The sequence below is a fragment of the Aulonocara stuartgranti genome, assembly GCF_965226115.1.
Source record: "Aulonocara stuartgranti genome assembly, chromosome: 15".
Lineage (NCBI taxonomy): Eukaryota > Metazoa > Chordata > Actinopteri > Cichliformes > Cichlidae > Aulonocara > Aulonocara stuartgranti.
Window position 1 is genome coordinate 24578856 of NC_138951.1, and position 17227 is coordinate 24596082.

The 17227-nt window shown below is 42.6% G+C and overlaps 2 protein-coding genes across 6 annotated transcripts in view; one reads left to right on the forward strand and one right to left on the reverse strand.

The window, feature by feature from the left end:
• Positions 1-16287, reverse strand: part of cd109 (CD109 molecule) — a 54241-nt gene extending 37954 nt beyond the window's left edge. Inside the window, exons 1-16 of one of the 5 annotated variants that reach the window (XM_082505927.1) lie at positions 15781-16287; positions 15341-15608; positions 14731-14897; positions 14623-14651; positions 13751-13987; positions 13286-13411; positions 12428-12467; positions 11992-12073; positions 11821-11914; positions 11267-11399; positions 10105-10214; positions 9736-9996; positions 8505-8606; positions 7995-8057; positions 7602-7775; positions 6463-6615 (exon numbers count right to left, since the gene is read on the reverse strand). In XM_082505927.1, coding sequence (XP_082362053.1) covers positions 6463-6615; positions 7602-7775; positions 7995-8057; positions 8505-8606; positions 9736-9996; positions 10105-10214; positions 11267-11399; positions 11821-11914; positions 11992-12073; positions 12428-12467; positions 13286-13411; positions 13751-13987; positions 14623-14651; positions 14731-14897; positions 15341-15411 — 1842 coding nt within the window. In that variant the 5' untranslated portion in view covers positions 15412-15608; positions 15781-16287. Of the gene's footprint in view, positions 1-6462; positions 6616-7601; positions 7776-7994; positions 8058-8504; positions 8607-9735; positions 9997-10104; positions 10215-11266; positions 11400-11820; positions 11915-11991; positions 12074-12427; positions 12468-13076; positions 13146-13285; positions 13412-13750; positions 13988-14622; positions 14652-14730; positions 14898-15340; positions 15654-15780 lie in introns of those variants that run through there. The other 4 variants (XM_082505925.1, XM_082505926.1, XM_082505928.1 and 1 more) reach the window with 4 other exon arrangements.
• LOC309689835 (uncharacterized protein) overlaps positions 1-17227 on the forward strand; it is a gene marked incomplete at its 5' end in the record, with an annotated part of 76791 nt that overhangs the window by 54919 nt on the left and 4645 nt on the right. The gene's annotated exons all lie outside the window — the stretch shown is intronic.

Consider the following 17227-nt stretch of genomic DNA (forward strand, 5'->3'; position numbering starts at 1 on the left):
AAGCACAAACAACTCATAAAAACTGTCAGCACAGTGGTGGAGGGTTAATGGTTTGGACTTGTTTTGTAATCACAGGACCAGGCGCTTGTGACCTGAACTTCTCTGTATGCTAACCAATTCTAGAGTCAAATTTCAGGCCATCAGTCTGACAGCTAAAGTTTGGCACAAAAACAAACAGGAGAATGGTCCCAAGCAAAGCAGCAACAACAGAATGACTGAAAAAGAAAAGAATCAAAGTGTTGCAATGGGCCAATTAGCATCCAGACCTCAACCTAATTGAAATGCTGTGTTGGGACATTAAGAGAGCTGTGCATAAATGCATACCTGCAAAATTACGATTAAATGAGGCAAAATTGTAAAGTAGAACCGAATCAAGCAATTTAATCGTGAGATAACGTAATCCCTGGTTCTTTGATAACAGAGTGAGGTGTTTCACTATGGGAATCGCCTCGTGACCAACTACGGAAGCTCCAATGACACCACGTCTGTCTATGACAGACCTGTCGAGCCATGCTCAGGGCTCCGCCCCCTCATACTAACACGGCCGACCAGCTCCTCCTAACTCATTCCAAGCAGATTTCTTTCCGTGCCTAAGCAAGGAGGGAAGTGTTGGTGAAACACCTCACTCTGTTATCAAAGAACCAGGGATTACGTTAAGTAACCCAACGTTCTTTTTCTAATTTCGCTCGGTGTTTCACTATGGGAGATATGGCCCACTCCCGGATTGCGCCAGCTCCCGAAGCTACTCTCCAGTGCTACTCCAGGATCTCAGGTCAAACCTGAGGCACCAGAATCCAGCACCGTCTGAGCCAGGGATGACTGTGCAACATCCAGCCGATAAAACCGGACAAACGTGTGCGGCGTAGCCCAGCTTGCTGCCGCACAAATATCCTGGACTGATACACCTCTGAACAACGCCCAGGATGTGGCCACACCCCTAGTGGAGTGTGCTCGGAGTCCCGGGGGGGCCTGCAAGCCCTTACAGCTATAAGCCAGAGCCAAGGCCTCTACAATCCAATGAGCTAGTCTCTGGCGTGATACGGGCCTGCCCTTGTGAGGGGAGGCCCAGGAAACAAACAGCTGATCCGACTTCCTGAATCCAGCTGTTCTGTCAACATAAGTCCCCAAGGCCCGGACAGGGCACAAAGTGTTCAGCCTCTGCTCCCTCTCGGAAGAGAATGGAGGGGGGTGAAAAGCTAGGAGCTCTACTGTAGAGCACCTGTATGATGTTTCCAACACTTTAGGGACAAAGGCTGGGTTAGGCCTCAGGAGTGCTTTAGTGAGTCCCGGGGCCAGCTGTAGACAAGAGGGGTGAATAGACAGAGCCTGTAATTCACTAACTTGCTTGGCTATGGTTAGAGCCAACAGCAGAGTGGTTTTAAGAGAGAGAAACTTCAACCCCACTGCCCCAATAGGCTCAAAGGGGTGGTGGGAGAGGGCGTCTAAAACGACTGACAGATCCCATAAAGGGACCAGTGGTCTAGAAACTGGGAGCGTTCGACGCGCCCCTCTCATGAAGCGACCTACAAGGGGGTGCTGCCCAGCAGGTTTATCACCAAACCCCACGTGGCAGGCTGAAATAGCTGCTAAATAGACCTTTATAGTGGAAAAAGCTTTCCTTTTGTCCAGCAAGTCTTGAAGAAAACACAACAGCTCCACCACTGAACACTGAAAAGGGATAATCTGCTTTTCATGGCACCACTCTTCAAAAACACGCCATTTACTGCTGTAAATGGAACGAGTGGAGGAGGCTCTGGCATTCTGAATGGTTTCAATAACCTTCGGAGGCATGCCTGCTGCCTTCAAATTCCACCTTTCACGGGCCAGGCCCAGAGAGCAACCTGGTCTGGATGGGGATGGTATATCTCCCCCCGCGCCTGAGACAGAAGGTCCCTGCAGATGGGGAGTGGCCATGGCTCGTCCACCAGAAGCTGGATGATTTCTGCTATCCAGTGTTTGGATGGCCACCGTGGAGCTATTAAAATCAGAGACAGCCCCTGATCCCTCACTCTGATCAGTGTTGGGGAGATCAGGCTGAGGGGAGGGAAAGCATACAGCAGAGTTTTTGGCCATGGATGGGCCAGCGCATCCACGCCCAGTGGCGCGTGTGCGTCTGACAGGGAGAAAAACAGGGGGCACTGTGTGTTTTCTCGCGAGGCGAAGAGATCTACGGCAGCCCGGCCGTATCTCTGCCAAATCTGCTCCACCACCTGTGGGTGAAGCCTCCATTCTCCGAACAGTGGATTTCCTCTGGACAGGAGGTCCGCCCCCCTGTTCAGAATTCCTGGCACGTGAGTTGCCCAAAGGGAGAGGAGCCGAGTGCTGCTCCACATAATTATTTCCCTGGCTAACCTGTGTAGCTGCCGGGAACGGGTGCCGCCCTGGCGGTTGATATAAGCAACTACAGTGGAGTTGTCTGTTTTCACTAAAACATGTTGACCCCGGAGATACGGCAGAAAATGCCGTAAGGCTAGGAGCACCGCACGGAGCTCCAGCACATTTATGTGATTCAGAGTGAGTCTCTGTGACCAAACGCCATTCACTGCTCTGCCCATCATAGTTGCACCCCAACCTGACAGGGATGCATCTGTGGTCAGCGTCACCCTGGATGATACTGCCCCGAGCGGTACCGCCGCCGCGAGAGCTGTCGGGCTCCTCCAGGGCCGGAGAGCCGCGATACATGGCTGCGTTATTTTTACACCACGACTGAGATGTCGGCGAGGGCACAGCTGCAGAGAAGCGACCCACCACTGAAAATCTCTCATCATAAGCAGCCCCAAGTGTACCACCGATATCACCGAAGCCATGAGGCCGAGGAGGCGGAGACAGAGTCGGAACCGCACGACTTTCCCCAGCTGAAAACGGGAAAGACAGTGAGTGAAGGATGCGATCCTCCGCTCAGAAAGTGCGATACGATAAGAGATGGAGTCTATTCTGAGCCCCAGATACTCTGTAAACTGTGCGGGTTTCAAGTGGCTCTTTTCCAGGTTGATAGTGAACCCAAGCTCCGTGAGGTGATTCACCACCACCTCGGAGTCTTTGATCGCCTGCTCGCGCGATCGTGAGCATATTAGATAATCGTCTATGTAAGAGAATATTCTGATGCCGCTGTTCCTTAACGGAGACAGCGCTGCCTCCACACATTTGCTGAACACCCTCGGAGCTAAGGATAGCCCGAATGGGATAGTTTGAAACTCGTACGCTACGCTCTGATAAGCGAACCTGAGATATTTCCTGTGTGGAGGATAAATGGCGATGTGAAAATATGCGTCTGATAGGTCGATTGTAACAAACCAATCGCCTGTGTGAATTGAGCGACAAAGCGTCTTGTGTGTGAGCATTCTGAACGTGTACTTTCTCAAATGCTTGTTTAACACACGCAGATCCAGAATAGGACGGAGCGACGTTCCGTCCTTTTTCGGGATGAGGAAATAGCGGGAGTAAAAGCCCTGCTGAGCTTCTTCGCTCGGAACCGCTCCGATCGCCTGTTTGTGTAACAGGGAGGATATTTCCTCCTCCAGCACATTCGCTGAATTGCGACTGGCCACAGAAGCTAACACTCCGCCGAATCTCGGTGGTTTTGCCGCAAACTGTAGTCTGTAACCATGGGAAATGGTTGACAAGACCCAGGGATGAACTGCGCATGCGCGCCACTGCTCCAGCCGCGCTGCAAGCGGGCCTCTGAAGAAGCGGTAGCGTGACGTCACCCCTGTCTCCCGGAAGGAGTTGGGGCTCTCCCCCTCGGGAAGAGCGTGAGCTCACCCCGCTGGGAACAAAGACAAATTGCAGTGATTTTCTTTTGTTTTTATTTTGAAACTGGGGGGGACATTCTGCCCTTGGCAAACTGCCTGACTGCAGAAATGCACGTTTTATTTCTTTTGTTACCCCCAAACCACAGTGAAGTGTCTGATGACTCTGGGCAGTGCTTGGTGACACAGACAGAGTGCTTAGAAGTGTTTGGTGACACTGCGCCATTTGTCCACAAGTCTGTCCTCCCTGAACTGGAGGAGGAGACTGAGAGGGTGCTCCTGGTGAACTGGAAACTTCCGGAGACCCTGAACTTTGGAGTGATTTGGTTACCCCTTCTAACACCTTCCTTCTATTTGGGGAAGAAAAGAGGGGTGACACAGAATGCTGCAGGTGTGCTAGGCTGACCGGGTGTAACGGCTTGTTCTTTGCAGCAACTGCTGCAAAGGAATGCTTGCCCCAAGGTCTTCGGTTCTCTACCTTGGCCTGGTGGGCACCCTGCTGGCCTCCTGCTCCTCTCTGCATTCTGACCCCACTCTGTCTCCCTCTCGCAGCTGCTGCTGTTGCTGCAAAGCCAGCTCTTGGCACCTGCTGGGGCTGAGAGTTAGGTTTTCTGGGTAAGCAGAGATTTAATGCTTCACCCTCCTGCTTTCTGCGGGTGCTTGTTTCTCTCATTCTCTCCAGGGCTGGGCCAAAGAGACCCTTGGTTGGGTCATAGGCTGCATCCATGACCTCAGCCTTCTGAGCATCACCTAGGCCTGACAGGTTTAGCCACAAGGCTCTCTCACCCGAGACTGCAAGGCCCATAACGCGACCACACCCTTGGACTGCTCCCCTGGAGGAGCGAAGAATGAGATCATTAACCACGCAGATTTCATCCCAGAGGGCTGGGTTCGGGGAACCCGAGTCAAGCTGACGGCCCATGTCTTCCAGAATTTCTGCCTGATATGCTGATAGCAGTGTGACTGCATTAAGTGAGCATACTGACTGTGCAGCATATTTGTACATCCTTTGATAAATAGATGCCGTGAGGCGATCTATCTTGTTGGGCAAAGAAATGCTAGAAGAAGCTGAGATTGCCCTGCGGTTAGGGTGAAGGTGATACGCCACTGAAGGCTCCACTGCTGGGGGTTCGGTCAGCCCCAGTTCACCCATCCCCTGGATCTCAAGCTTAGAGCAGCCCTTGGTCGGAAGCTTGCTTTTAAAAGGGCTTGACCAATAGCGACTCATTTCTTTCATGCAGGCTGGGACTGCTGGCAGAAGCTGCTTTGATGGCGGCAAGGCTGGTGGGAGCCTCTTGCCGTCATACAGGTCGCGTTCTGCCCCTTCGGCATCCTGGGCGGCTGGCCATGGGATGCCTAGCTTGGCAGCAACCCGTTTGCAGACCTCGTACAAATTGCTGTCCACCAGGGGTGCAACTTCAGCCCCACTCGGTGGCCTGGACTGCTGGGGAGGAAAGGTAGAGTCATCCTCCTGTTCCTCATCCATGTCCTCCAGGTCGAGGAGGTCGGAGTCGGCATCGCCCTCCGCGTCCTCGCCACCCGGCTCGCCCACGTTTTGATCGAGGAGGTCCTCGAACGATGGGGGCATGAGCGGGGACTCTTCTTCCATCATGTCCGCCCAGCTTGTGGAGGCTCGCGGATGACGGATATCGCTCGTAGCAGTAGCAGCCGACAGGCAGGGGTCCTGACTGTTCGTTACTGCTACTCTCAGCCTCCTTTCCAGGACTTTCTCTGGCATCAAAGCACAGTGTGGGCATCCCTGAGGGTCCGCCAGTGAAGCCCGAGCATGCTTGGCACCCATACAGACGATGCACATTGGATGAGGGTCCCTGCCCGAGATGGTGGCACCGCATGATGCGGGGCACGGGCGGGATGCAGCCTCTTTAGCCTTCGGCTCTGACCTTTTGGCGGGAGTAGGAGCTGTAGACATGGTTAGCGGAAAGGGGTGAGACTAGGCTACACCAGGCTCGTCTCGACACGTTAGCCCGTAAGTAGCTAGGACTAGCAGCGGGTGTTAAATCCGATCTAGTCGTGGCGGGAGTCAGCTCGTCGTGACACGTTAGCTGCACTCCGCTAGCCAATATCGTTAGCAACTTAATGCTAACCGAACCCTAGGTCGACCAACAAGCTAATGCTAGTGAGACGCTAATGTGGTTCGTGGCCTGCTAACAAGTTAATGCTAGCCGGACACTGAACGAACAGCTCGCCATAATGCGTTAGCCCGAGTCACACAACGTCGGCTACCTCGCTAACTAAAACCAGGAACCGCTGGGACAGCTCGCCTGACGCGGTTGCTGTTCCACAGTGCAACTCTAAGTACACTTCTTTCGAAGGACTTACTCAGCACGATCCAAACTGGAACCGGAAAAACTGCGTTCGGCGACGTACTCCTACACGGGACGCCTGAGAACTGTTAAGCAGCTAATCAAGTTAGCCTGGATGCGCTGAGGGAGCTCAAAGTAGTTTCTCACGGGAAGAAAGCGAGAATGAGTTAGGAGGAGCTGGTCGGCCGTGTTAGTACGAGGGGGCGGAGCCCTGAGCACGGCTCGACAGGTCTGTCATAGACAGACGTGGTGTCATTGGAGCTTCCGTAGTTGGTCACGCCGAGGCGATTCACCGAGCGAAGTTAGAAAAAGAAACGTAGTTTTACTGTCAAAACTTTTATTTTCACATGAATGTATACATACAGTTCTTATCTTAACATTTTACATACCGTCTCCGTGGTGATGTCATTGTCTGATCCCGCCCACTGCGTCGCCTTGTCAACCACCAGGATCCCGACTACTGAGTTGGGCTCCAGTACACTCACATTCAGGGTCACAGTCTCAGCTGGCCTCTTTACAACACTGCTCCAACTAAGCGACACCTGCCAATCACAGGTTGATTAGTCACAAATTTGCAAAAGTACCATTTTACTCGTTATTTCCTGTTATATATGTCCTGCTCTAATGGTGGATGTTCATATTAAACATGCACAAAAATTTTAAACCATAATGTAAAAATAAGTCATCTCTGTGAGCAAAAATGTGAGATTTCAAAATTCTGAGGTTTGTTTTTTGTTTGCTTTTTTTTTTTCAACTCTTTGATGTGTATGAAATCAGTGAAAAATAATGTGCCAAATGTGGTCATCTTAGGCGCAAACGTCCTGCCTACTAATTAGACAAAGTCAGCCTGAAAAGCTAAAAGCAAGACCAGTTTAAGAAAAATAATTATAATAATAATTATTTAGAACTTTAATAAAGTCAGGGAATAAGTCAGTTAGGATATTTAGGAGTTACGTATAAAGGTCCAGTCAGACCATCTTTTAACATAAGAAATATATTCACAATAATATAATAAAGAAATATTATTCCTGGTTGTGAACAGATAGTCACAGGATGTTCAGAGACACACACTAGCATTATGGCACAGGGCAGCAGAAGATATAAACCTCATTGGGATAAGAAATGGACTCCAGAGCAAGAAGACACCAGTTCATGTTACCTTTGCAGGTTGTTGTCTTTTCATGAGCTTTTAGGCTTTTTCACAAAATACAATATTTTGCTTGTTTTTCTAATTGCTAGATAGTCAAAGAAGGACACCAGGCAGAGGGCAAACGTATTTCTCCAACACTGACACAACTTTCATTCAACTATTCTTTTCTTTTTCTTCTTTTTTTTTTTTACTAAGACTAGACATTGAGAAAAGATGACGGTTACTCACTGCTGAAATGTTTGCTGGGAAATTATTATCATGTAACTTGGATTGTTTTTTCTTCACCGTTTTTTCCAACTTCATAACCTCATATTCACACAATTCAAGAGACAAATTAGTTTATTTTTCAAAGAAAAAAATGAAGAATGAAAAAATCACCTGGTTTTGTAAAAACTGCCTGATTGGCAGCTGGATTGCATCATTGATGACCTCTCCGCTGGGGTGCACACAGTAAACGATGATGCAGGCCAGAGGAGCCCAGGAGACTTCTGGGACCAGAGTCAGATCAGGAGAGCCTTTCCCGGCAGAAATCGCCTGTCCTCTTGACTTCACCTTTACACACAAGATACAGACGGAAGGTCTTATAAGAAGCTGGAAGCATACATTCGTCTTTCTTTGCTTACAGCAATAAACTGAATACTTAAAACTTCTTGTCACCACTACTGGAAAACAAACAACTTTCAACAGTTGGAAATGTGCTTTATTTAAATATTAATCAAATTAACTACAAATTTGACAAAGTGTAATAATATTTGATGCTTTTTTTCATACCAGGTAGTGAACCTCATTCAATGGAAAATTACTTTCAATGTGCAGCAGAAAGGGCGAACCAACCTGAAAGAAGGTCAAATGGTGACGTTACGTATGAGTATAAATGTTCTACAACCACAGTCAGTAATTGGCTGTAAATCTGTTTTTTGAAGATCTACACTGGACGAGTCATTCTAGAAGCCTCACCATCTTCACACAAGCAGTCACTTGGAAGCATTGTACAGCGCTTTGAGGGCCCCGAAAAGCGCTATATAAAATGCAATCCATTATTATTATTATTAACTAAGTTAACTTTAATTTGAATCATAGGCAGGACATAAAAACTGAATGTTTATAATTACTAAGCAAATGTAAATGAAACAAATTGTTATAATGAACTCAGTGCATGTGATTGAGGTGTGTTGAAAGGACATCTAAGGTAACCATAGACTATTTTGGCATATTACCTGCATGTTTACAATGCTGACACAAAGGTAATTTTAAATAGTTCCTTGTATTCTTCAGCTTTACCTCTGGAGGTGTGAAGGGTTTCTGAATCTGCAGGTAGCTCTCACTGGGGGATGTGTAGCTTCGCTGTATATATAGATTGCTGTGGCTGTCCTCAAAAGAAGCCTGAGAAGAAAAAGAGATACCAAAGATTTTAAATGTAATTTGAAATCATGATCATGCTTTTGGGTTTAATTTCTGTTTTAGTTAACACGTAAATATTTTTCATATTAATTTATTCAAGTGTAATTTCTTTTGTACGTGATTTTCTTGTCAGGTGTGGATTTTTCACAGTAGATTACTTTATTCTTGCCTGTAGCTATTAGCACTCTCCACCTAGCAACTACAGAATAAAATAAGCCTTTAGCTTTTTAGGTACAATATGTGAGTTGTAAAATCCTGCTGCTAAATAAAAATACATTTAAGCAAATAAATGATAATATCACAAAAAAAACCCACACAAGATAAACAATATTAAACAAACATGTTGTGCTTTTTCTTGTTAGATATTAAATATGATAAAATCATTTTTCATTATACAGTTACCTTTAAAATTTTGTTTTGTGTTATGAATATAGTTAATGCAAAATAAATCTTTAAAAGTCACATAATTCAGTTGATATTCAGAATTATCATAACACCCTGATATAATAAAGACATATATTCCAAATTTTTCACAAGTTATACTTAGCCTATTTTCTAAATTAAACTTAGAATTGAAATTAAATTAGCTTTCAGTTGGCCCCTGAATTGGTAAACACATAATTTTGTCCCTCTTCTATGCAGATGAGACACCAATTTATATTTCAGCGTAGTGCAATATGTCCTAAGACTTTAATGCATTTTGCCATTTCTTTCGATATAAATACATAATATTGAAAAAATATCAGCAGATGTCAATGATCTATCTACAGAGTATATTTGTTCAATTTAATGTTGACCAGTACATTTGAAATCATATGTTTAGCTGTGCAGTGACTCATTTGTTAATTAAAATTTAAATATAAAATTAAAAGTTAATTGAAAGTACTAATTCTGTAATTTTTTTTTCCAAAATTGGATCCTAAATTAAGAAATAAGCTGTGTCTGAAAGCAAAGGCTAAACAGATAAAGTAAAACAATAATAATTTTCAAGATTTCTTAACAGAACTAAAGGCCTTGTTACTTAATCCCACATCCAGACATTTTAAAGTCAAATTTTGAAATAATCTGTCTTATAATATTTAGTCAATGAGGGTATTATTGTATAACTTACATCAATACTGAGCATGTCTGTTTCACTCGTGATTTCAACGCTGAAAGGTATGAGTCCATCTGCAGGGACAGGAAACTTCATTTCTTTAGGTAGCATCTCCTTTGGAGTTCCTGAACTGTTCAATGTTTTAGGCTCCGTGTCTATCACCATGTCTCCGATCCAACCCCAAAATCTTTGCTTTTGCTGAATCACTGAAACTTCAACAAAGCTTTGGCGATCCTCCAGTGACAGTGGCTGATTGTTGTATGTAGATATTTTCAGCTACAAAATTAGAAAAAAAAATTAGCATAATTGTTTTACATTAACACTGGAATATCTGTTATCTGTACAGCTCAGACTCTGCATTTCACTTAAATGCTGCCTTCTTACCCTGGCGCTGAAGGTTAAAGAGGGCCTCAATAATTTGTGATATTCTTCAAAGGAGACTTTATATCTGGTTTTTGACAAACCTACTGTTGCCGTACTGTTATATGTAATGCCTGAAAAATGAGACGTAGTCACAGGAGTCAGCACCACAAACAAGAACAAAAGCTGGTTAGATTCCAAAAAATTATGTAGACTATCTCCCTGACTTTGTAATTAAAAAAAACTATAGCAGTTTAAAGTCCCACAGTAGAGAGCAAATGCAATGCATCTGGGAAAAAAAATACTCACAGCGCTTCACTTGTTTCCCATTTTGTCATGTTATAGCCTTATTATCATAAAATAGATTAAATTCATTTTTCACCTTGTCATTATGAGGTACACACAACACCACATAATGACAAAGTGAAAGAAGTTTGCTTAAAATTCTGGCAAATTTATCGTATGTCGTGATATTCAAAACGTGCAATGGTCCCATTAACACTATGCATCACATAGCTGTGTGTGCATGTCAGGCCAACCAAGCCACGAAGTCCTAGAGATTGTCTGTAGACCTCTAAAATTGTAAAGAGGCACAATCTGGGGTAGGGTACGGAAAAAAAGTATTGAAGGTCCGAATGAGCACACCGACTCCCCCCATCCAACCTAATGGTGCTTGTGAGGTTCTGTAAAGAAGAATGGGAGAAACTGCCCAGAAATAGGTGAGCCAAGCATGTGGCACCATAGCCAAAAAGACTCAATGCACTTCAACAAAGTATTAAGCAAAGGCTATGAATACTTATGTACATGTCATATTTTTGTCTTTATTTTTAATAAAGAATAAAAAAACTTTGCAGAATTTTCAAGCAAATGTTTTCACTTTATCATTACGGGATATTCTGTGCACAATTTGGGGGAGAAAATGATGTTTTAATTGTATGTAAATAATGTAAATATTGTAATACACACTAATTTCACAAAAATATGAGCTTGGACACTGCCTCGAATAAAACTCTACACCTGGAAATGCTGAAACTCAGAAGTTAGAACTACTTAAAACAATATATGAAATACATGCATACATAACATAACAAAAAGTAAAGAAATAAGCTGTAAATTGTCACTTCTGATCTGTACAACCAATCTTTTGGTATTTCAAGTTAACATTTATAAATAAAATCTGAATTACCTGTGAGGTATTCAGTCACATGAGCCACAACTGTTACGTCCTCAGCGTTTCCCTCATAGTACATCATTTTGGAATCATTTCTCATTTGGAAATAATCAGGAGCATCAAATGTGAAGCTTTCAGTACCATCAATCTGATGAAAAGGAACACTGTTAATGTGTTAAATCTATGATGGTTAAGTTTAAATAAACTGTATATTCTCAAATGTTGTAATCAGGACAGGAGTTCTTCAGTCAAAAATGATTTAATCAATATAAAGAGAAGGTAATTAGTAATCTTAAGCGTGATATATTACATATATCATGCATGTTGCATTATTAGTTTACGAGACAGTATAAATGTATGTTTATACTACATTTAGAGATATTTTTCACTGTGTAGAAAACTTAATATTTAGAAAAAATGTAATTAAAAATGCTTTTAGTCTGTAATTTTATTTTAATAGTTTAAATAAAGAAAATAAACAAGTTCAGATAGTGGGAGAGCCTATAATGATAACTGTACAGCTGAATATTAAAGGAATAATTACACAATGATTCCACTGACATACGAACCTCTCTGTCCTCATAGTAAAACTCGACAGTACCGTGAAAGTGATAAATGAACGTCATATTCAGGTGTCCCTGAACGGACTTCCCGTAAGTGTACCTGTGGATGGAAAGATCATAAATAATCCTGAGGAGCAACTTCATTCACACACAAACTGGATCAAAGCCAAGTCTCACTTTGCTGTGATGGAGCCCTCCAGAGGGTCCTCACGGTAAATGACATCCGGAGCATCGATCAAAACCTCAAACTTTGGCAGCACTGCAACCAAAAGATACACACACATGTTGGATATTCATATCTTGTGGGGACATCTAATTGACATAATGCTTTCCCGAGCTGCTTACCCTAATGAAATACGAATGCCTAACCCTAACCCAATTGTAACCCTGTTACTAAAACCACATTTTGAGTCTCAAAAATGCCTTCAAACTTGTGGGGACCAGGAGTTTGGTCCCCATAAGGACTGTTGGTCCCCACAAGTATAGTAAACTTCCTATTTTGGTCCCCACAAAGATATGAATACACACTCACACACACAAAATTAATATGTGTTTTTATTCTTCAAAAGGAGGAAGCTGTTCATGTAATGCTGGATAGAGAAAACATCCATACCATATTGAGCCACAGTGAAGTACTTCACATTTGAAATGTCCTGCAACACACAGAGGATCTTTATAACATCATCTCTCTTTGTTCTTTTTATAAGGAAAATCTATTCCTTCATTCTTTCACTCAGTCTGACTTTAACTGGTGTGTATAAATGTTACAGCCACAGAAGTCCCCTTCACATTCACAGCACGAGTTGTGAGTTACTGAAACTTAAGAGTTTTTTTTATGAAAGGGACTCTTGCCTGTGCTGCTATTTATCCATTCAATTGTTCCGATGGAATCTGCCCTGTTACAGAGTTATCCACTGCAGAGAGGTCCAATTACTCTCGTCTTTAATCACGCAAGATCAAATACATTTAAAAAACGCAGCAGTGATTTCTCTGACCAGAAATCACACACAAATATCAAATAAAAATATCCAAGAACCAAAAAATATTTAGATTTTGTACTTTTGCTTGTCTCCAAAACAAAGGGTTAGGGTCACCAGTGATGAGAAGGTTAGTATAAATCAAAACTACGAGTAAATCAGGTACGAGCAACACTGACATACTCTTTGAAGCAAAGATGAATAAGTTAAAGGAAATGATTCCATATGTTTTTAAATGTCTTAATATATCTTGTTAGGGAATCAGCCTTATATTTTAATGCAAACCTGGAGATGTGGAGGTGAGACATTTTTCATACTGTGCATTAATTATAGGTTTCCTGTCAAACAGATTAGTGCCACTGACCGCATGAATGTCTTTGCACAAAAGATCTGACTTTGGCAGAAGCAATCAGTGGTCAGGTGGATTAGATTGAATTATCAGAGGCCTGTCCAGCTTAATTACCCTGCAGAGGTTCACCTGCTAAAGGACTTACTTTGACTGTAGCGATGATGGTCCACTGACCCAGAGGAGGGTTTTCAGACAGCTGAAACTCTTTGGACACAACGCCAAGGACGCTGTCTGCAGCCAGCCACTGCCTGAGCAGGTTTCCCCTCGGATCCTGGACCAAGAAAAAACATGCTGATCAGACGATTTTCAGAATTTCAGTTTGTGCTTTGAAAAACGTCCAGCAAGTTTACAGGCAAGTGACTGATTTAGCCACCAGTGCTGACGAATGCTAGTGAATGCTAGTGCAAAGTTCATGGCTGGAAATTCATTAATTAAAATGATGCTGATATGAATATGAAGCATGTGTAATAGAATTAACTCATAATCCAATCAACCAGACGCAGAAGTTGTCCAAGTAAAACTCCCCTGAGATCTTTTAAAAATAGTCTCTGATCTTGCCCTCTTGTCCTCTCTTTCTTCCATGGTTTTGGTACAATAACATCATTCTTACCCTGATGATGATGTCCACGGGGCTGATGAAGGGCTTCCCATCAGAGTGAATGGAAACAACTCTGATCTTCACCGCCTGCCCAGGTAAGTACATTACTTTGTCTGTTTGAATGAAGGTGGCGATATCTTCAACATCCAAGTGGAGCTTTGTGAAGCTGGAGAAAACCTGGACTTCTCCTCTGTGACCTTTGACCTCCAGTATGTAGGCCTCCCAGTGATTGGGCTTGCTGTCACTAATCTGCAAGAATTCAACATGGAAGGAAATTCATCAACACTTAAATGACAAACAGTCACATTATCATCTTAACAAATTTAATCTGGCATACAGAAAGAGCAGGTTTTGAAAACGCTCCAAGTTTAAAGTTTAAAGTTTCTCGGGTGTAATCTGAACTGTGGAGGACTGAGAGCTCGCCTGTGGTCCAGATGAGAGAATTAGCCAAAATCTGCTCAACATCCATTTGAATTTTACCTGATGGTGTCTGTTTGTGCTCTACAGAATCAGAGTTAAGCCTCTCCTCGCCGACCTGCTCTCAGAACAGAAAACTGGCCTTTGTTCTGGGCTCTGAACTTTTACCAGGAAGTTGCTTTTAGGAGCCACAAGGGGGCATCAAAACCCACAATTTCAGCTATGATTTTAAAGCTGAACTGTAAAATATCCTGTTTTCAAAAAGTAGTCCAAAGTGTTATTGTTTATTTTCTAATGATTGTGTGTCATATTTAAAAAGAAATAAGGCACTTATTAGCATAGTGGGACATAGTAAACAAGTACAGTAAGTGCAAACAAAAAATAAAACTGACTTGAATTGTAGAAAGCTCAGACTGACTTTACAAAGACTGACCTTTGTATTTGTTACAGAGGAATTTCTTACTTACAGGCGGCAAAGTCAGCAGTGTGGTTGAACCTTTAGAAAGAGAATTTCACAGTGAGATTAGAGCTATAATTAATTAATTGTAAATTAATTGTTAGTGGCAGATACTTACCCCCTTCAACTTTAACAGATTGTGAGGCCATTGTTAGGTTTCCACGAACAATGTGAGCAGATACAGTGACCGGTGAAGGGATCAGGATGGTGACTGATATAGATGTTGGGATTCCATGTTGGAGGGCTTTGGGAGCAAGGAGCAGGTAGGAGGGCTGAGGGTGGGGGCTGAGGAAAAAACCCATAATATATAAATATATTTGTTTACACCCAAAAAAAACATCATTAAGAATAACAAGTTGGTGTAGAAAACCTGAAAGGGCGAATGGAAACAGAAACCTTCCCCACTGTGAACATTTATTATTTTATTGGAACTAATTTATTATAAAAATATGTACTTACATTAGTTTAAATCTATATCTTTTAATCAACTTGTGCAAAAATGACTGTAAGGCAATAAAACATGTTTGTAAAAATAATGAAAAATCAGCTTAGATTCAATGAATTTTTAACACCACTCCTGCAGTTTTGAACTGACTTTTTATTTTCTAAAATGTAGGAAAATATATTTAAAAACTGTAGATACACAGATGAGCAGAAGAGGAAAAACACTCATGAAGAAGCAGTTTAAACTGTCCAGGTGAGTCCTGTAGTTCAGCCTGTGTGCTTACCCGTTTGTGGTTTTCTGGGCGGCGGTGAGAACGATGAGGCTGAAAATGCCCCACACCTGGAGACGCTCCATTTGTATCAATGAAATTCACTCCAGAGAGCTTCTCTCAGTACTGAAAGCAGGTAATATCAGTTTTTGCCTTCATACCTGCAGACAGTAACCACACCCACCTCCTACTTCTCATCATCATCATCATCCGATATCACCTGAAGAATTGAACCAGGATCGGTTTACCTGAATCCCACTGGGAGGCTTTTATTTCTTGTGCTCTGATTCAGGTCATAATGAGAGTAGAAACACATAAACAGGCAAATATTGACAGCAACAGTAGTACAGCATACCTCTCCTGTATATATATTTTTGTATCACCAGGGGCATCTAGTATCTGAACAGAGTCAACCCAAGACCAATGATTGGACAATTAGTTCACTACAGTTGTACCTGGAGGAAGGATTGTCGTCTCCTCTCCAGAAAAAACTGGCAGAACTGATCATCAGGTTTTACATTCTGGGAACCAGACCTGTAAGTGATCACAAAGTTAAAGCAGGTGAAGAAGAAAGCCCACCTGGTGTGTCTAGTGTTCAGTCATTTGGTGGCTTTGAGTTGAGCGAGGTTTATGTTTTTTGTTTCTGACCAAATTATTAATGGATCCTCGGCTCCCTCAAGCCAGCGTTTCTGCTCTTTGAGCTCCAGTTTCCAACAGTTTCCAGTCACTGTTGTCAGTGTTGCATTTAGCTGGGGAGAGACATGAGAAGCAGGAAAAAGGATGCATTTGCTCTCCTTTGTACTGAGATTAACTTGTGCAAATTTTAACCACGTGAAAAAAAATTACTCATAACCATCTCACAGACATAACATTATGTACAGCTACTTTCATTATCATTTTTTTTACTCTTTTTCTCCAATTGAGCCGCGTTAAGTTCAGTAATAACTTCTTACAGTAATAAGTCCTACCACTAATTAATCTTTCAATCTTAAATATGATCAACCTCTCTCTAATAATTGGCTATGTACCACAGGCCTTCAAGCTAGCAGTAGTTAAACCGTTACTTAAACAGTCATCACTTGATCCAGAACTCTTAGGTAATTATAAGACAATCTCCAAACTTCCTTTTTGCTTAAAAATTCTTGATTGTCATTTATTATCTTACTAATATCATTTTAAATTATTGGATGTAACCTTAAAGCAAGGTTTAAATCAAGCCTGATGTTGTCACACACATTAAGGAATTAATCGCACTCTTATTAATTTAACACTGATATGAGATCAGTACTCGGTATCAGCAGATATCTTAAGCCAGAATATCTGTCAGAACTGGAAAAAGTTGCATTGAAGCAGCTTGTTGAGTCTCAGCTGATGGCTGTGTAGCACTTTGATCTGCTTTTTAAATGAGAAATACAAATGATCTGACTTGGCTTGTTTCTCAATTACTGATCAGACTAAATAAATAAGGAATACAATGGTGTGAAAAAGTGTTTGCCCAGTGCAAAAACAAACACTTTATCCTGAAAAAGAAGGAAATTTGAACAACAGACAGAACTGGAGAAGACTCTTGATTAAGAGGTGAAATGTTTTCACAGAAACTGGCCAGTTGTCACAAAAAACTGTTTTCCCTAGGAAAAGGTCTAATGTTTTGCTTACCATCAAACTTGGATGATTCACTGATCATTGGCACAAATTCCAATTGTAATGGGAATCAGACACAGTGACTGAATTCCCACCAATAAGGGAACAAGTGGAGGTTTCTACACAAAGATCCTTTCTTACTGAACTGCAGCTCTCACACTTTAAGTTTTTGACACGGCCATGTGATCTTGCAGGGCTGCTGTGGTCCTTATGAAGATAGTACAAGAGCTCACATTCATTACAACTACAGGCCTCACTTAG